This window comes from Etheostoma spectabile, chromosome 13 (genome assembly GCF_008692095.1).
Source record: "Etheostoma spectabile isolate EspeVRDwgs_2016 chromosome 13, UIUC_Espe_1.0, whole genome shotgun sequence".
NCBI lineage: Eukaryota > Metazoa > Chordata > Actinopteri > Perciformes > Percidae > Etheostoma > Etheostoma spectabile.
The window spans coordinates 11471837-11493351 of record NC_045745.1 but is presented as its reverse complement, the minus strand read 5'-3'; the positions used below and the strand labels follow the sequence as shown (position 1 = coordinate 11493351).

The 21515-nt window shown below is 42.0% G+C and overlaps 1 protein-coding gene across 2 annotated transcripts in view; it reads left to right on the top strand.

The window, feature by feature from the left end:
- zbtb16a (zinc finger and BTB domain containing 16a) overlaps nucleotides 1-21515 on the top strand; it is a 152096-nt gene that overhangs the window by 88413 nt on the left and 42168 nt on the right. For both annotated transcript variants that reach the window (XM_032533187.1, XM_032533188.1), the window contains exon 4: nucleotides 5685-5771. In XM_032533187.1, the coding sequence (XP_032389078.1) occupies nucleotides 5685-5771 (87 nt within the window). The remainder of the gene's footprint in view (nucleotides 1-5684; nucleotides 5772-21515) is intronic.

Here is a 21515-nt window from a genome sequence, read left to right as displayed (position 1 = left end):
AAAGACAGCTGGCATTTTATTCATACTCACCAGAGCTGTGTGTTTAACATGCCAGGGATTTTTTTTCTCATGTGGTGGGTTGTCCAGAGTTGAATTTGGCATTTTCTGTATTACAGCAAGCGTATTCTCTTGGAACAGTGGAGTTCTGTTGTTAAACCTCTCCTGAATGTGGAAGCTCCTGAGGGAAAGGTTTTTTTATGTAATGGATGCTAAACAGTGTCATGCCATTTCATGCAAGAGGACATGTGAGACCTTTTGACAAATGTTTTCATGACTATATTGCCAGAAACAGAAGGTCTTTGCATGACTTTGCTGATTTCCTATAAAATTGCACATTCACTTATTTATTTTATTTTTTTAACACTATTTTTACTTTATGTCAATAGCATGTTAAGCTGGCAAGCGCGTGTGCTGCAATGGGAAGACTGAGGAATTCCTCAAATTGTGAAATGACCATCAGTAGTTATAAAAGAAACACTGGTTTTCCTTATCTCCCCATGCAGTTGAGGTGTTTGAAGTGTCTCGTATCAACATGGTGTCCTACTTTTGGTTTGTCGCTATCAGCAAAGACAGGCTCTCTAGCTCTTATGTTTAATTCTGCGATTGTCTTTGATAAAAGATTCTGTTTAGACTGCGATCCCCAAGGGGGGGACATCTGTTGCAAACTTAGCATATATGCTCTACCTGTGAAAGAAAGTAGGTTGGAACAACAAGTGTCAAGTCTGAGTGAGGGCATACTGTCACAAAAAATATTTAGTCTTCCACAGGAGGCAGAGAAAAGCAGGGCACCCCAAACAAACAGGGCCTTTCTCTGTCTCTGACAGATTCTTTTGAATGAGGAGAGCTTCTGAATGGCGGCATTATGAGATCACATAGCTGTGCTGAGGGATGCGAGTGTGGTGATAGTGTGTGTATGTGTGCACGCCTGTGTGTGTGTTTGTGTTGTTGCATTCAAATGCACTAATAACACCCACAAACCCCCAAATGGGCATTGAGGTTAGTTTTTTCCCTGGAAACGATGGTTTGCATTTTCACATTCAGATCCCATGCACATGTGTATTGAGTGTAACAGCAAATAGGACAATGCACCATTGCACACCACATTATTTAGGCAAATGGGAGAACGAGCACTTAGTATGTCAGGGGAAATTACAGACAAGAGAGTGCACCATCTCTTCCTTGTGAGGCCTGCTCGGTGGGCTAATCCACAATCCTCATCACGTCTATGTGGTGAAATGTTGCCAGGGCTGGGGAAACCCCACAGTAGATAACTTTAAGTGAAATGCTCTTGAATAAAGCCAAAAAAGTGGCGAAAGTACCAGTGAACTAGACCCAACAGTAATCACAGGCACTGTTTACAACAGAGTAGCAAAGTGATTTACTAGTTGAACCAGAGATGGGGACCCATGTCTCGTTGGAACAGGCCGACTCAAGCAATTGTTTTTGAAAATGACATTAACGTGACCTATACTCGAATCAATAGATTAAATAACGTGACCATTTCCCGAACTGCCACGAGACAGGGCTGGGTTAATCAAAGAAACCCTGATTAAGTAAAAAAATTGACAATTAGGGAATTATGTATTAATTGTTACAGGCCTAACTAGCATTAACAGAAACAGTCATCTAAACGGAACTAAAATCCGTGCAGCACACTGAGACGTTTGTGCTTCTAAAAAGTTAACAATGTGGCTCCATGGGAAGGAAGGTTTTCTTTATCAGGGGGATGCAGGGCCTGTAAAGACAGAACAAGTTTACAGTGCATACACTGCGGTTATATTGCTTTTTGCTGCCAGGCTTTGCAGGAAGTTTGCTTGATTGGCAGAGAGCCTCTCTGGCTTGTTCTCTATTATGGCCCTTTTATGAAATAACTGAGCCACCTTGCAACAATAGTTGAGTAATATTTCAGAGAGGGAAGCGAAAAGGGAAGCAGCTTCAGTGGCATGTGGCACCTGATCACCACCCCATCCCCATCTCCCAAAACACATGAACACACACACACACACACACACACACACACACACACACACACACACACACACACACACACACACAAACGTAGCATGGGTTGTGCAACTTTTATAATGTCAGCTAAGTGATGAATCTTTGGCAATGTGACAAAGGACTCCCTACTAATAGAGTTGACTGGGAAAGTTTACCATTAGGAGAATCCTTTTTTGTTTCTCTTTTTTCATTTTTTTCATTTTCTGATGGTTAGTTTTTGTTCTCTTCACATTAACCATCTTCATTCATTCCTGTGTTTCCTTATGAGAGGCACAAGGATGCCAACATTTAATTGTAACAGTTTGTTTTGAGCGAAGGGAAATCTATTTCAATGTTGAAATAATAAAGTTCCTTTAGATTCTGCAGCATAATTTTGAATAGGCCCCTGAGTAGAGTGTGTGTGTGTGTTTTTTGTTTGTTTATTCACAGAAAAGCTATTATTTAAAATGCACGTGACATGAGTTCCAGCTGATGTCAAGTGTGTGTGTCCTCTGCGCCGGTTACCCCGTCTTTTCTAACTAACAAGTTCACCCTTTTGCGATCATAGGGGCCTCAAGATTTATTGCTTTAATTTGGCAGTGAACACGGCTGATGGCGGCTGTTACCAAGTGTAGGGCCCCCTGTTAGTACTTAGCTGGCTAACTGGAGTGACGGGCATCTGGCTGGGTGGCTGCCTGGCTGTGTGTACCCTCGGTTCCTCCCCCCTTTGCCCCACGGTGACCTCACACAACTTCATTCTCCTTGAAGCAAGGCACCATGCAGGCATTTCCTGACAATTTATGTCCTTGTGCCACAAGCAGGGGCATGCCCTGCACTAAAATCCTATCCCAGGCCCATATAGCACACGCGCCTTGGCCCCCCAGAAGACTGGTTATAGTGTTGCACCACTGTCTGTAAGGCGGAGTCATTACTTGCGGTAGCCATGCTAGTGTTAAGCTGATTTACTACAAATTACCTATATTTTACAATACTGCAAACCATAGCTGTAAATGTGTTTTTCTGACCTTCCAGGCTGCTATTGGGGTCCATTTGTTGTTGTTTTTTAACCAGATTAGAGCTGAATGAATGCTTTTTTCCAGGAACACTTAGCATCTACCACACACACACACACACACACACACACACACACACACACACACACACACACACACACACACACACACCTGGAAGCAGCCCAGTACAATCACAGTTTGATCCTTAGGCCCTGGGGCAGCCGTGGGTTAAGTACCCTGCTCAGGGGCATTTCAGTAGTGAAGTAAGGGAAATAGCAAATTGAAACTCACTTGTCGTGCAACTTCTTACTTTTAACTTAGTATTTTTGAGTTTCAATTAACCGCACATTGATTTCCACCCATTTCAGAAGTTGATTTAACTCAGTTAGTTCCTGCCAAAAATCCCATTTTACATCTAAGAAACATCATGTTTTGGAAATGGTCAGCAGTATTGTAAAGTATGCACATGTGCATGTAGTAGATGGTATAAAACACAATATGGGCCTTTTTTAAGAATATTATGTTGGAGGTTCAAAAACGAATGTGCAGAGAGCACTGATATTAATCTATGGGTAGCACATGATGGAGTGGGTTTGCACTTGAATGGTCATAAAATTGCCCCTGCAAGGGCAATCAATGAGCTCAAATCAATTTGATGGAAGAAATCCAATGCAGTTTAGCAGGGCAACCGCAGCACGTAAAAAAAAAAAGAAGAATTACAGTTGATCCAACAATGATGAATCAGGGAGTCAAAGAAGCAACAGAGGGACTATGTGATTAATGCAAATTAAGGGCATCAGTGGGTGTGTTGGGGGATTCGGTCTACATCTCCACTACATGTCTTGTTCTCTAAAGGTTAAGCGGCTGCTTTTGCCAGCTAATTCGGCCATATGCTCATCTGTGCATTTGACACTGTCGTGCCATACGCTCACACTACAAATTATCCCTCTTGAATATGCAGCCAATTAAAAAAGACATTGCATAAAAAAAGACCAGATCAGTCTACTTGGTGTAAAGTTGTTGTATGGAAATAAATCTTGTTATTTCGCAGACGATTCTACCATGTGCTGGATTTAGTCATGCTCACTTGTGCAGCCTACCGTCTTTTGCTTAACTTGTTTCATAAGCCCTCCACTGGCAGGCACACTCTGTCATGTACGGTCTGTGTCATTTCTGCTTTTGGTAGGGCTTATTACAGTACAGGCCGTTCCCTAATGTCACTGCGGTTGCAAAACCACACCAGCCATCTCTCCCCAACTTTTTTTTTCTGTCATCTAAGAATTGGCTTCCTGTTTTCATTGTGTTCTCTTCTCTCTCTGGAGGTGTCGTAACCCAGGAGGATGTGCCAAGAACAAACCAAGGTCTGGGCGGGAGAGATCGCTCTGTGCTTGCACTGGGAACAGACGCTTACACCCACACACATGCATGCCTAGTTTGCACACACACAATATCCAGATGTTAACTGTGTGTTTTCGCTGTGCGTGCGTGCGTGCGTGCGTCCGTCCGTCTTTTATGTGTGATGTGTATGGCATGTACAGTGCTCATTTCCAAGCCATAAAAAGACGTTTGCCTGGGCCTGATCTGATGTGCCCTTCAACAGCACCCTGTATGTGTGCATGCCAGGCTGCTGTCTCTCCTTTTATTGTTGTACAAGGTACACATTCATAAAATATAGGTGAACATGGCATTCCAGACCATAGCTCAATGGCAATATACAAGCAGAGTGTGTGTGGTGCAACAAAAGTGGAAGAGTACTCAAAAACTTTAGGGGTTTGAGTCAATAGCAGGAATGCATTAGTCATGCATACTGAGCTGACGCAATTTGTGCACAGACTAAATTAATTAATTTGGGTTTACAGTATATGTATAACATAAAATACATTAAATATGTCTGCTTGCAGAGTAAAGCTGGAGAACAATGTGCTAATAAATACTTAGTGACTCTGTCACACAAACTGAATGATGCACTCTATGATTATTACTTTTAGACATTTTTTGGCAAATTAACCAACATCAAGCATGTATGGGCAAGAAGATGGCACCTCCTGCCACTATTTGCATATTCAGATTATTATATTTGGAGCGGAATCTGAACAGTCTGAAGGCGGCTTGTTTGACTCATCAAATTATAAAGCTGTTGTATGCTAAATTATATATTATAATATAACCAATAAACTCAATCAAAAAATTAAAAAGATTAAATCTAAATTCTGAAAAGTCAAAAGATCAAATAATGAAAGCAAAGTAAAGTTGTCATTGCTCTCTGGAGGACAAACTATGGCTTTTTGCATTCCTGTATTGACATGTCTTGTTACTTTTCAGCCAACATTTATGCAACATATCTGCAATAAGCTCATTTTATTATTGATATATTGGTTATCAGTGTTACAGATTCACTCCTATTTTGTTGGAGCTACTGTATCTAAAGGTTCCCAAATCCAGACACTTCATCCTTTGCAAGACATTTTGGAATATGGGTTCCCTGCTGAGTGTTTTATGGTTGCATTTTTTTTAACCTAAACTAGATAAATCCAAGGGATTTTGTTTTTTGAAATTAAATCTATCTTCTCTTCACCTTAACTTTAAGATGCCTCGTTTTCTCTCCATTTCATACAATTCATTTTAAATGTGGTACATGTGTGTGATTGTTAATAAGTGTCCTCGCTCTTTTCTTTTGTTTGTGTGCAGCTGGTGAGAAGGCCATAGTTTGTGACCAGTGTGGTGCCCAGTTCCAGACAGAGGAATCCCTGGAGGCTCATCGGCAGATCCACACTGGTATGAACACACACACAGCCAGACATATCATCGTGACACCAGAGACATAAACAAAAAGATATGAGCTCCCCTTCTACAGCTACATGTTTGCATTGGTTGAATTTGTAGAGTGGTTTCATTTTGTGGGAAAGGCATATTTTGGAAAAGACAGATAGCATTGAAAACATTTAAGTACTGTAATAAGATGCAATTCAAACATTGAGATCACTCCCAATCTGGCTCATTCAGTCCTCTCTGGCTAAATGGAGCCATGGATAGACAGACAGATAGATCCCATCATCTTGGATTAGTCCCACTCGCCCTAAATCAAGACAGACCCAACAGTAATCAACAAACCCGGGAAAACTTGGCAGGTCGATGTTGTTTATCAGTGCTCAGCTATGAAGATGGGAAGATGAGGACGATCTAGGTGCCAAGATGTAAATAGGAAGAAGTAAATCCCCCTTCAGCAGATGTGTGATGGCCCAGAACAGTTTCACTGCTGGAGATGAACTCTTTAATTTTGGGGGAAAGGATTGTCTCAGATTTTCACCACTTTGCTACCAAGATGGTGTGCTTGGGGCATTCTGTTTGTGTGTTTGTGAGTCCTTTAGTTCCACTTAGTTGTATTTATACTTCTCTGTGGACCAGATTTTGACTGTAGATCCAACATTTGGACAATGACTCCAGATTAAAAATAAATATAACCCGTTGCGAGCTGCCTCTCAGTTGCATACTACGTGCTGCCATAATAATGATGAGATAGATAATATTGCCCTGTAATTTAACATGCTACAGATATGGAGAAGCCATTAGCAGATGTAAACAGGTCATATAATTACCACATTTTAAAAGGCTCCAGTCTTCCTTCAGCAAACATTATTACATCATCTACATCTATTACAGTTTACAATACCTTGAGCCCAAGTGGGAATTCTGCTTTTAGGGTGGTGCTAGAGGAAAGGCCACATGATCTGCAAATTCAATATGGATTCATCATCTGGTGAGCATGATATATCCACAGCAAGTGTTATGACAATGTGATAGTGATATTTAGCACACACAGTTTAGGACACTGAATCTGATCTAATCCAATCTAAAAGTCTATGTCCAAAATGCAAACAGTTCATCCACTGGACAGTATGAATGTTGTTGATCGTGTTTATGGCCCATCTGCCCAGCAGATTTTGGCCTATAAGGGGCATCAGAGGAAAGGTCAGGGATCTGACATCCACAATGCCATCTTTTAGCCCAAGCATGTCAAAGAAAATGACATGAGAGAAGAGTCCTGCAAATGCACATTGAAGTCCGAAACCGATCCCCAAAATAGCCACACATGATGGTTATTATCATCTTGAGTTTTGTCCTTCATCTGATGTCATGACCCTTGGGCTCCCAGGAGCTGCTCCCATTGGGTTTCCTTTGCATTTACTCAAGACCAAGACACCCCCTCCCCAACACACACACACTGCTCCTTGACATTTGAGAGGGGATGTTGGGGTGGTGTATATGGGGGTTACTCCTGAGGGGCAGGCCCTGAGCCAATCAGCCCCATGCCGGTAAAGATGGGTTAAATGAGGCTAATGATCCAGCAGCCATAACAGCGGAAAGAAGCACTCTAAATATAGGCATTCCAGTCTGAAACCAATGTTAGGGTTTGGGGAGGGGGGGGGGGATTGGCGCGGCAGCCAGGGCCAGACGTGTCTTCCTGCCAGACAACTGGCGCAGCAGTAATAGTATAGTAATCATCCATGTGTTGAACCCCTCTGAGGATCAGAGTGTGAAAAATTGACTCCGTTAAAATATGACAGGGCAGTTTCACTGCACCATATGATTCTCCGTTTCAGTGTCTCCATCTCTCTGCACTTTAAGCTACTGTACTCTTATATTATGACATCTCTAGGCCTGGATTTGTGCACTTGACATTGCACCCCCACCCACCCACTGTGATAGCATGCCTCTCATTTTCAATATTGCACTCACTGATTGCTGTCACTACTGTGACTCTCAAAATCAATAGTGAGCTGAACGTTGACAGCATTTAGCTGGTTGGTCTGTTTCCAGCAGGGGAGTGACTGATGAGAGGAGAGTGAGAGAGGTAAACAAACAACTCCCTTTATGGCTCATACTTTGACTTTGTGGGGACTTAATAGGAACTGGTTGAATTTTGATGGAATACGTTGTCAGAATATGAAGTGGAACACGCACCATCACCATCAGTGCTGTTCTGGTTTGACTGTAGGAGTCTATTTTGTATCCCTTCAGTTAATTTCCCACCTGATGGGCCAATCTCTCCAGCTATTTATTTTATAATTTAATTCAAATACATCAAAGTCCAACAGGTCCAGAAGAAATCTGAAAATGATTCATGCTCCCAAGAGGCTGAACTCTTTGTTTTCGCACACTATTCCTCTGGCGCTATGATTTTTTCACACATTTCATGATCCTAAGGGGACCAACCGTTTAGATTTTATTGACCTACTGGACTTTCCTCCAATGCAGTCCCTTTACATCCTGGCATAATTTACGTTTTGAATCCCTTAAGTTCTAAGAACAGCTCAATTGTTTCAGATGTTCATTCGGTCCAACACTTTTTACCAATGGGGTTTGATAAATGAGGCATCCTCAAATAGCAGTCGTGCTATCTGGGTTTTAGACTTTTATTCTATTTTTATTTATATATGGCCTTCATCATATGTCAAGAAAATGCAAATAATCATATTTCAGAATATACACGGACAGACAAAACATAAGAAAATCCATCCGATACAAAAGCAGCTCCACTGGACAGTACTGTGTTAAATCTGTTTGAGCTAGAAAGCTTACCAAACAGGGATTTATTTATACAGAAATGTCTGTGTGTACAGTACCCAAGATGCAAAACATCAGAGAGGGCGGTGGTGGGAGCATGGGGTTACTGTTGGCCATCAAAGCCCGATTTGATCTCTGCCTGCCTCTTGGCAGCCCTTCAGCCCTTGGCTAATGTTCTCTGATGACAATATTTGGCCTCTGAATCTGTGTTTCTTGCTGCTTTGAATGGGAACTATTGTGGCGTATCCTCGGTTGTCCGGATCAGCTGCAGTCTGACTTAACCTCTGCCTCTTTCCTCAGTTTGTCTGTCCGCTCTTGCTTTTTAAAAGGACTGCCCTTGGTACAGTATGTCACACACCTCACCTCTGTTGCTCAACTCCCTTCATACTGTAGGTGGGACATAGTGGGTTGTTATCCAAAACCACTGGATAGTTTGGAGGTCATTGTGGCTTTGCTGAAGCTGTCGTCATTCCTAACGGACAAGCTCTTTTGCCCGGGGGGGGGCAGCAACACATCATGTGGCGGTTTTTACCCACTGAACTTGTGCAAATACACATATACAAACACTGACTGCAAACTATCCCCTTTATTGGCAGTCTGTCTGGCTTACATGGATCCCTAAAGAAAAAAGAACAGCTTTCATTTAAAGTTGTTGCCCATTTACTATTGTCTCTCTGGTTACAGCCACACTCCTACTTTTTTTATTTCAAAACGGAAATGGTTTCCATCCTTATAAGTGTTTTAGCTATGTTACAGAACTAATCCCCGTCCGTACCAACATGCCATTCCCGTACACCGGGCATGCGTGTGCCGGTGTAAACACGGTGTAAGGCTGATAATGCCACTGGACAAGGGAATTGTCGCAAATCACTTGAATAATAAGAATCTTACGCGCATAGCCAATAGTAGCATTGTAAAATGGAAAATTTAACAACTAGGTCGGAATCGGCGATGGGTTTCTGCATCATTGTTTCCAAATGTCTCAGTTTAAGGAGCTCGAAAATGCCGGAGTCGTGTGGATGCTAGGAGTAAATGTAGCAAAAGTTGTCAATTTTAAAACAAACGAGTAGTAGTGTGGATGTAGCTTCTTATGTCCTCCACTTGCTATGCAATGTATGCGCTTAGACTTGGACTCTGTTTTAAGGCCTAGCTTTTGCACTGTTGGCAGCCTCCCAGGCAAACACATATAAAGACAGAAAAACATGTAAAGCTACATACTTATAGGGAGAATTTCTTGGTGGATACTTCATGGATTTCATCATGCGTTTGACTGGCAGGAATACTGATGTGGGCCCACTCCAAACTGCAATATTTGTTATTCTGATACAGCAGATAAAATCATATTAATAGTAGCCCTGATTCAGAACTGTTGTACTGAGCGCCATGGCCTGGATGGTTATCTGAATTATTCCGGCATTCATCAAATTTGTAACAGGACCAATGTTGAGGTTGAAAACACCTCTACAGCATGCTGGGACTCAATCTATTTCCAGTCTGCAGCCTTATTGTAATGTTTCTTTTTATTTTCAGTTGAGCAACATTGTTCCTTTCAAAGAGATTTTCTGTTCAAAATTCAAAAGGACTGACATGTAGGAGCAGCCGTGCCTTCCTTATCCTCTGGGATCATATGCAGGCACACGGGTCAGGCTTTTATCTAAGGCAGGGTTTTTTCCAATGTCGATATGGGCGTAGGAAGTAGCCGTTGAATTTTGTAACATTGACTTTCAATTTATGGGGCAGAAAAAGAGGATTTTATCTATTAATGAGACAATAAAGTGTTTTAACACATAATGTGAACTCTGCCTTTGACAGAACCAGTAAAATTTAAGTAGCTCGTTATTGTTTAATATGGACAGTCATTGCATTCGTAATTCACTTATTGCATTCTCTATTATAAATCTTGGGACATTTGTTTAGTGAACACCAAGTTACTCAAACAGAAATCAATATTTCTGGCAGAAAAAGCTGTAGTTGTCCAGCGCTGCTGTACACTGTGACATTTCCTCTTTGTAATATCAGCTGCAGACTGTTTCCAACGGTGTTTCAATGTGGATTTTGTCCCACACCATAATGTCATATTGGGAAGCAGTTGTGCTCATTGTAACACAGCCACCTCCAACGTGTCATTTTCAGTTTGCATTTCCAGTAAAGCCTCTACCCGTCAGACTGTAGGATACAAGACACTGAGCTCTGAGTGCAGCTTTTGGTTTTTCCTCATTCTGCCTTCATCTCTAAACTTCTGCAAGCTATCTTCATCTCTTTTTTTTCTCATTAGATTGTGTTGGTCCCAGCCATAATTTATAGCCCTTGTATTTTATTGGTAAAGCCCACCACACTCACATCCCACATGATTAAACTGTAGCTCGGTGCAGAAAAGAAAAAGGTCAGAATATGTTTACAGAGAAAGTGGCTCACAAACACAAAAGTTAGTAATAAATTGAAGTTAAATTACTTTCTTTTGCTTTGTTTTTTAGTCTCTCTGTGGATTTAACAAAAATGTAGATTTTACTACAAGTGATTTATGCATTTTACAGGCTCTGCAGGCTCTATAACTGCCAATTTGAACCATATACTCACAAGTGCACACTTTGTAATTTCCACTGAAATCTGCACATTCATCCGTCAAACTAAGGCCACATTTAGTACAAGCAGTTGCCTGTTATTCAGCATGAGCTGTAGAGTAGCAGCAGGAACGACATGGACTGCATCTCCCATATGACCTGTGTAGAAATGAGTTCGGAAGAATTTGTTGTACGTCTGTTGGTGTTCCTGTTTATACATGAATCATCTCCATATATACACACACACACACACACACACACACACACACACACAGCAATGCCAGAGTAAATCCACATATAATAGGAGAGGGGAGGCTGCTCCCTAACTCTGTTCTTTCTTTCTTTCTTTCTCTCTTTATCTCGCTCCATCCTTTTTTAAAGTCTTGTAATACAGGGAAAATATGCAAACCATGGAGTGGCAATAGTGGGTTTAGCCAGTGGGAACACAGCGTGATTCCAGCAGGCCTCCGCCGCAGAGTAAACACTTTCTTTTCTCAAGCCAGAAATAGTTTGGCTGGAGAGAGAGCGACAGAAAAAGAGGGAGGATAGGAGGACGGACAGAAAAAGTGAAACTGAAAGAGGAGAGGGGGTGAAAAGGAGTACATCAAGGTTATGAGTGTAAGAAAAATAGCCTCTTTTTAGTCACATTATTTCTTTTCTTCCTCGTCTTTTTCTTCCTTGTAGATTGTTCGCTGGTGGGTTTGCAATCAGTTAGCCCAAATACAAACAGACACACAAAGCACACACGCACACACACACACACACACACACACACACACACACACACACCCACAAAGGCTCACAGGCCAGTCATGTCACTCAAGCAAATTAGGCCATTGGCAGCGCTACACAGGGGTCACGTCAAAAGTGCCATTGTCTCAATCACATAGTCCAGCACTGGCATCTGTTTAGCATTTAGTTAATTGTGATGTTATTAAGTTGTCAGTGAGCATTAGGGTGGCGATAAGCAAAGCAAATATTCTTCCATCACGGGCAGGCTGTGCTACACAAGTGTTGCTAATGCACACACTAACGCACGCATGCACGCACGCATACACACACACACACACACACACACACACACACACACACACAACACGAACATACAATCCCCTGGACACTGCAAGTGTGAATGGGTTTCCATGTTTTAGAGGCATTCAAGCTCAGTCCAACTCGTCTTTAAAGGCCAGATGTGCATTAGCATTATGACTTTTGATCACAACTGTGTTAGCATTTTGAGCTTCATGGCGGTGTCATCTGGTTGAGTCAAAACGCTGATTAGCACCAGACTTGTCGTCGTTTTACCATCCCACTCATAATTAATCAAGCTGTCCACGTCGGAGGCAGATTATTCGTCTGTGTGTGTGTGTGTGTGTGTGTGTGTGTGTGTGTGTGTGTGTGTGTGTGTGTGTGTGTGTGTGTGTGTGTGTGTGTGTGTGTGTGTGTGTGTGTGTGTGTGTGGTGTTGTGTGTTTGTTGTGGTTTGTGTGTGTGTGTGTGTGTGTTCCTGTGCCGGGCTGGACAGAGAACATTCTGGGTCACATTGGGTATCGGGTACTATGTTCACCTTGCCATGCCAACTCTGAGACATGCAGAGGTTAGGGTTGTCTTTTGTTCACATCAAACACAAAGGCAAAACACTACAGAGTACATATTTATTCCTCTGTGTTCAATCTAGATCACACTCAACCCTTCATGAGGGTATGAATGTTTTTTGTTTTGTTTTACACACAAAAAATATGAAAACAGCATTATATGATGAGGAAAAAAATCTTTAGGACAGCAATACTAGAAGGTGGTTTCTGTCCAGAATATCTATTCAGTGTGAAAATGTTTGTAAGATGATTATGTCAAACCCCACGGATCCTTTACCTCTGTGTCCAGAAACAAATACCTCTTTCTTTCCTTCTCCCTCTGTCTCCCCCCTCCTTGACACTCACTCTCACTCACCTTCCAAAATAAAAAGAGCACAAGTGGTCAGAGACACTATCGGTGGCTAAATTAAATCAAGCGGCACTAGCTACACTACAGTCACTTCTCTTGCTACTAACCCCCCTCCCTATCCCTCAGCAAACAAATTTTTCCCCAGATAAGATCTAAATGAGTTTTTCCAGGCGGAGAAAGGTCCTGCGTTTGGCTGATGGATACCGTGAACGGCTTCGGTGTGACCAAACACCCTGTAGAAATCATCCGCCATGGCCATAAGTGTTATGCACACCGGCCAATGTGAAAAGGGGATGTGTGGTTTGTGTGTAAATGAGATAAAATGTGTGAATGAGAGTTGGCACTGCTACGTTCCCCCGCACCCAGCTTCATTCATTGAGAAATACCCAACTGGGCCTCTGCACTGCAGAGCCTCAGTGCCGAGGCTTAGTGTCATGGTGGGCACAGTCACATTGATGCATCGCCACAGGAAACCATGGGACAACAGCATGTCAGGGAGGGAGGTAGTGTTCTTTTAAGGGGGAAATAGGTGGGTGGGATCCAGTAGCAAATTGGGATGTCCACAGTGGTGCAACAGTCTTGCTGCGGGAGAATCCCCACATGGATGGATCATTGTAAACCAGGGACAGCAGCCACACATCCAGAGAGACCAATAAAATGATGTGGTATGGGCACTGGGTGGAGGAGGAGGGGGGAAGGGGGGGGATTATAGACTCCCAGAGGGCTCTGCGATTCACGGGCCATAAAATGGAAGTCAGCAGGACACACTGCAAATCTGGCCAGCCAATATCCACTATCCCTTTCCTCCCTGTTTCGACCCTGAGGATGTGTCTCAGCCGTACGTCACACAATGCCGCCCCGGCGAGCACGTCCCGTTGTCAGACAATCTCAAATCCTTGGATGCCGCTATTCTCCCCCCCGTTATATTTGCATGTCAGCTGCTGTGGCTTTGTTTAAGAGCTGCTTGGTTAAAAAAAAAGACAAAAAAGGGGAGATAGATAAGGAAAGAGACAGAACGGTGGAAATCTACGATGGCTTTTGCCATCCAGGGAATTATTTTTCAAAAAAAAGGCGCTTTTGTCAGGAGGTTCCCTACTTTCAGATATCCCATCACATTTTAACCTTGGTCAGGCGAGGACTTTGAATATAAAAGGATTCGCCCAAGAGAGCGAAAGAGAGAAAGAGATGTGGAACACTGGCCCCACGTCAACAATAGCCGGGGATCTTTTGTCCATGGTGTTATTTGAAGTAAATCTCCCTCTGTAATTAGATTGGAGCTGTTTGTGGACATCTTAGGAGAGCGCGTCGGTGTTAAAACAGCAACGCGCGAGGGCCCTTTTAATTTACAGTGCAAATACCTTTCGATTAGCGTGGCGAGAGTGGAGGGGGAGTAGGGACTGAGAAGGAGGGACAATAGAGGAGCCTTTCAATCCTTTTCTTTTTGTTGTTGTTGTTTGAGAGCGGGAAGAGGTTCGAGCAGCTCTGCTGTGTTCCTTAATTGTGAAGCAAGGAGATTAGTACGAGTGCTTCCAACCTTTCACCCCAAACAAAGGAGCCATCAGATCCAGTTGCCTAGTGACACAAGGTTTCACTCCGGCAAAATTTAGCCACTGCCTACACCACTCCAGCTCCTCGTGGAACATCTTAAGAGGAGGAATGAAAATCTCCAGCCTTTGCTCGTTGTGCAACCCTAAGCAAAGTATTTCTGTCCCTGTCCGTCTGACAGCACCCGTAATCGCACCGAGCAGCCACGCTAATGAAAATGGCCGTTCATCCTCACTCCAAGTCTGTCTCTCAGACTCATATAAAAGTTAATGTACCCGTGACAATGACATTCAGAAGACCGTTTAGCATTGGACAAATGCTGCATTTCTTGGTGGCAAGAGCAGCCAGGCACACAGAAATGTCCTTTTACACTGCGTGCAGCTCAATCAAAGGGCACTTAGCAGTGTCATATTGATTATAGGAGCTTAACCCTCGTCAATCTTTAATGGGTCATTTTGGCAGCCTTCCCGTGGATGGCTTCAATGGATAGAACTGTCTCAACAGGAAGAAAGGGGTTCAAGTCCGTTCTGGCCACTTTTAACATGACAGTCATAGATATATGCTCATCAGAAGGAGACAACCGTGTGTGTGTGTGTGTGTGTGTGTGCGTGTGCGCGTGTGTGCGTGTGAGTGTGTGTAGAACTGTCTCAACAAGAAGAAAGGGGTTTAAGTCAGTGCTGGTCAATTTTAACAGCCATAGATATATGCTCATCAGAGGGAGACAGCCGGGTGATTTGTGTGTGTGTGTGCTTGCGTGTGTGTGTTGTCAGGACCAACAAAACAAGCACAGATCCTGGACTATCCCAATTATGACAATGACATGTAGACCTAATTAATTATCGTTCCATTAGAATGTGATTTTGGCTCCCAGTCGATGAGCTGACTTCATCTCTCTATAAAGGAAATGAACTACTTACCAGCCGCACTAAGAAAACAGCTTAGATCGCTTTCCACACACCAACAAAGAGGATTTAATATAATGTTAGAATTCTTGGTTGTGTGTTGCCCAATGCTTTTAAAACCCTCCACAGCAGCCCATATGTATGGACTAATAGATGCTACATTACAGTTAGAGTTAAATGGAAATGTCCACGCTGGTGGAACTTAATTGTAATTTGTGTTTTGGACCAGTTTTTTTATTTCAGGAAAACCAGGAGAGAAACTTGGATGCTTGCCAGATTTTCTTTTCCCAGTGGAACATCTTGTTCTTTATACATGGTACTAAGCCATTTACTAGATTTACAGTATGTTAAACGTCTACCTGAAAGGTCAGGAGTTTTGCATGCAAAGGATAAGCAGTATTACAAATAGCATGGGCTTTACATTACTGCTTGCTTCAGTGCTTCAGTGTTCATGCTTCAGTGTTCAGTATTGTCTCAAAATGATCTTCAGGTGTCGTGTTTAACTCAGATCATCAACCCTGACGCGCTTAACCTGCTATCTCTTTTTAAATCCAGCTGTAGTGTTTTTCACAAACGTTTTAATGACACACGATGACACAATGAGATAGTATTATTCCTGACTATTCTCTAACATAACCCCCAGGGAGGAAGAGTGATGACATTTATCGGCTGTGGAGGAATGAAGTCTCTCACCTCAAATGGTCCGGCTGAATTTGGCTCTTGACGAGCTGCTGTACTTTTAAGACAGGGAGGAGTAAAACAGAGAGCAGTCATTGAGTGGAGTTTGTCTTGGAGGTGGCCTGCTAGGACAATCCTCCAAAAAGAAACTCAAGTGGGACCCATTACACCTCACCGAGGGCAGACTCTTATCAGTTAATAGCAGGTTTTCCCCCGAGAGCAGATTGTTTTGATAGATGGCACCTGGTCAAGGCCTAGCAACCAGCCAAAAAAAAAAATAAAACACTAGTGTATGCAAGATAAGCTCTGCGAATACACAAGCATCCAATGAATTTGTTCATGGAATGATGGAGTTAAAGAACACTGATGTGTCTGATGTTTTCTGACTGAGTCGCTGAACTTTCTTTTTTCCTTTCTCGGTTCATTATTTGCTCATAGTAACGGTGAGTCATGTGCATTTTTGCTCAGGTGTGGAGTTATTCAGCAGTTCACCTGATTAGACAGCATTCTTTGCCACAAATTACACATTTTATTTGCTCTGTTTCGAGACACAGGCTGTGACCTGGAATGCTTTAATCTTAGTTGCTGCTGTTGACATCAGCATCCAGTGTTGTGCATTAGTCTGCTTTTTATCTTAGTTTTAGTCCCATATTACAGAAAGAATGACCTTTGCAGTGCTATTAGGACCATTCCTGCTTGTAGATGCCATATACAGATTGGAGAATGAGTTAATGTGCTTCATATTGTCTGAAAGCTGCTGCAATGAAACAATGTTTTTCCAGTAACAAGGGGAAATTCAGGTTCAGCTGCAAAGATGTAATTTACAATTCAGCTTACTGATGTAACAAAACACAAGTGGCTGCTAAACTGGCACTTAGACACATTTAAATATCAAAGTTAATCTAATTACAGTAGCCAGAGAGTGAGAGAGAGAGAGAAAGATTACGTACTGCGTGATGTGTTAGTAGCCAGCGCTTTATATCAGATCAGAGCTCACAGGTAATTTATTATGAATATCCTAAACTGGTTTCACAAGATCCATGACTCTTATCTAACAGAAAAGCCTTTGTTTACATCAGCAGTTTAAAAAAACTGCATGTAAAAACATCTGGCGAAAACAATTTACTTTCCTACTCTGTGACAAGAGAGAGAAACATGAATTTGTTAAATGTGACTAATTTAGTGGCTGATATAATAATATTTTTACATAGGTCAAGCAGAAGAAAAAGCCTGCTGTGCGTTGGCAGAGCGCCACTTACTGTACCGGAGGTAGATTTACTCGGTTATTCTCCCCATTCTTCCCCGCTCATGTATACTGGGAGAACTGGCACAACCCGGTACTTCACTAACCGGGTTACGGCTGTGCATGTAAACGCACTGATTGTGTCTAAAAGAAAGCTGTAGGACCAGAAAGCCAGAATCGCAATTTAGATTTTTAAATTACTGGAATGATGATGCGAGTCCTGTTGTGGAATCAGTATACGCTCCACGAGGTGTGACAGTTTTGCTATCATTTCTTCTGAACAGCCTAATGAGAATCTTGGCTGAAGCACGTAATGAAAAGAAGGGCAAAAGAAGCTGTGTGTCAGTCATGCATATTTAAGGTTGAAATGCAGTTACAAGTTTTGTAAAAGCACAGGCTTATTTAAGAGCATTAAAGCACCTGATTCTTCCCATGCAGTCACTGATCGCCGTGCACCTTCCTTTGTGGTCTTCGCTGCCCTTTGTTGCTGCTCACTCAACTCTAATATGTTCATATTCTCTTGGAAATTACCTTAGCATTTAATCATGCATTTATTAACAATCTAATATGCCAAAAGGTCTCTGTAGTGTCAACAACACACGCGTAAGTCAGCAGCCAGCTGTTCACTGTACACTGACCTTGATCAATTTTTACAGCTAAGCAAGCAACTGGTATTATTTTATAAGAAAGTCTTCTGCACAGCAATACAATATAGTGTATAGTATAAGTGCTGGCCAAGCAAAGGCAATGAAAAGAAAGGGGCTTGCTGCATACCAAAAAAAAGTCATGATATTTCTTATTATATTTTTTAGCTAGTGGAAAGCAGGATCCACAAACGTTTGTTATTGTAGTAGAAAATTATATAGTCACATACATAGGAGTTATATATTCTATATATACAGTATATATTTGAACATTCCCATTTCATGTAAGGTGGGTGTCCTTAAGAACAACACATGAAATGGGATTTCTTCTCACCTTCTCCTAATTCGCACAACCTTTCATCTTCTTGGTGCTTTGAACCCTCATATTGTCTTCCCGTTGACCAGGCACTTGTCGACCTCCTGGGTCAAAATGAACCCGGTCTGTTTTAACTGTTTAAAAATCAAAAAGTATGATCACGCAATTCTTGTTACACCTTTTAGCTCACTTAATTCAAACTTATTACCACTAGTTTTGCACTTCTACGATTCTTTTGGAATTCATGGCCAATGGTCATGTGATGCTCATTTATGTGAAAGGTTATTTTTTTGTTTAAAAAAAAAAAAAGCTGAAATTATTAATTAAGTGTGTTGATGTATTATCACATACTTTAACAGTACTGTTTTGAAATCATTTTATTCTTAACGGCAGCATATAATCACATATGATCGCGTCTGTGGTCTAGGTGAGAAGAGATTTTATAAAATAAAATACTCCAAATCCAGTCATTCAAGAGTGTTGTATGGAACTATCCGTGTTATTTTAAGGGACATTTGTTTGAATTAAACCCTAACTTTTGATATAGAAACTATGAAAAAAATTGGCCCGAAGACAACATGAGGGTTAAATCTACCAACATTACGTTAGATTTAGACATCACCAGATTCCTGACTTTGGGCAAACGGGATTAAGGAGGTTGACAGGATGGAACAAGTATATTTTTTACTGAACTATCAGTAAAATAGCAAAGCTTCCTACCAAGGAATGTTTGGGGGAGGGTCCACTGGACTGACTGTGGTGTCCCCTTACAGTCTGCTGACCAGTGGGCTCTGGGAGGTGATTGATTGGGTGGTGCTGGGGCCACCAAGGACCCTTTTTGCAGCTTTAGAGGTTAGGGGTCACCTCCTCTGCAAATCTGCTTCCTTTTGTACAGTTGCAACGCCAGAAGAGCCGTGTCCCATCACCCCATTCCTCGTCTCTCCCCCGTCCCTCCTCCCTCTGTTCTTTACCATGGGAAAATGGGGGAGGCATCAATTAAACCTTTTCTCTCTTTCGCTCCAGTTCTCTCTATCTTCTGAAGTAGATTCTTTAAAAAAAAAAAATCTTTAGGTTTAAATGTAAAGAGGCGCTCTGGGGCCAAGCCACCATGCCTTAAAAAAAGAAAGAAAAAAAGTTTCCTCTGAATAAAACTAATGATAATGGAGCATGCAAACTGTTGTAGAAACACTCCTTAATGGATTACTTAAGCAAGCAATTAGCGGTACACTAGCAGCCAGATATCCGCATATCAATGGTTTCAAAATATATGTCAGTTGTAATGATGTCATGTGGCAATTACTCTTGTAATTAGAATAGATTGATGTGAAACTGCTTGGACTGACGCATTGATATCATCAAAAAACAAAGCTTATTCTGCTCTGCTTTTAACAAGTTCTCAAACTAGACTCCAGAAAAATTTAAAGTTTAATTTTTGTATCCTCATCCCCTACATAATCTCCAAATACCCAAACTAAAACCATAACTGATTGAGGGAAGACTTTAAGTTTCCTGGCCATCATTAAACACCAGAGAAGAGCCCTGCAAATGTAATCCTTTGATATATATAGTCAGTCCGAAGGGTTTGCTAAGGGATAACATTGCAATTCAGAAAATGTGGCTGGTCCTTGGCCCTCAGGGGCCAAGCCTTTGTGGTCACAGGACCAGGATTACACTTTAACCTCCACCACCAAAAGCAACCAGCTCCCCCAACTCCCCTGGCTAAGGCCTGGGGTCAAGTGACAGGCCAGGAATCTTAAAAAGGGTAGAAAAGGAGGGAAAAGAAAAAAAACAAAGTCCGTCTTTTAAACATCCCAAAATGCAGCTCTTTGACTCAGTTCTGGTTTTTATTTGGAATCCACCACTGAAGACCATAGCATGTGCTTTGTTCCTCACCAACAAGTACATGCGGGTTCTTTGTACATCTCCATTCATATAAATGTAAAGAACTGGGTTTTGTTTGAACTATAAGAAATTCCTTTGAATCAAACTCTGAGAGGAATAGCCTTGGTCTCCAGCAGCAGCTCTGAAACAAATGAATATGAAGACAGGCATGCGTGCCGAAATAGAGCGGAATGCAAATGTAGAAAACCAACCTTTTATCTCTAGTTCAACAAGATATCACATTAGGCAGTCTGACCTGTTTAAAGGCCTTCAAAAGCATCAAATTAGTTCCTAACAGCAAACAGGAGACAATCACTAAATCTGCTTTGTTAAGCTTTTGATTTGATTGTAAAATGTTAAAAAATAAAGTGCACAAATCTGAGGATAATGTGAGGGGGGTGGGGCAGACCAGTGTCTCTCTAGACACGTATTGTCAGCAAGAGTTACCCATTGTCGAGCAATCGCGGATGATGTGTGTGTCTCTATTACACTTCTATCTGTTGTCGTGGACAGAAAGTTAAACATAGTTGAGCCTTCCCAATGAAGGATTTGTCATTATCCATCAAAATCAATGATGCTCCTAGAGTTAATATTGAGGACAAATCAATGTTTCTACTCAATTGTCAAGCGAATTTGAAGCGTTTCTATCGACTGGTTTGGAACGCATTAGTCTGGCTTTGCACTCCTCTCCTCCATAGATGCCAATTTATGTTTTATGTCCGTGGGCACGCACCCTTTAAAAAAAAAGAAAAAAAAAAAAAGTAGTCAAAAAATGTTTGCATTTGTAACCTAAGGAAATGGACAGCGGCCAACACAAACACACACCCCTATTAACTCTATAATAAAGCTGTAAAGTATGCTGCTTCTCACAAATACAGATAGGATTGGAGATGAAAAGTTGAACTGACACGGAACCGCGATCTGCTTTGCGGGAAATTAAGAATCAATGGAGCAGGGGACTGACACCGACATAACCAATCACACTATGACAATGTTTCATTTGAACCGGAGCACCCACGGTATCGGCGCCTAGGCCGTCCTCTACTGCTGCCCTGTGGAGGAGGGTCTGGCGAGTCCACACAGCATTCTGGGATGGAAGAGAAACATGCTCTGGTTTGTTGGCATTTCTTTAAACCGATCACAATCACCTTGTGACGCGTCGTACGGAGCAACGGCAAACACGTGGACCATCAAAAGTTGTTTTAGTTGTTTAACAGAAAGCTCCGATTGGACAGATAGTC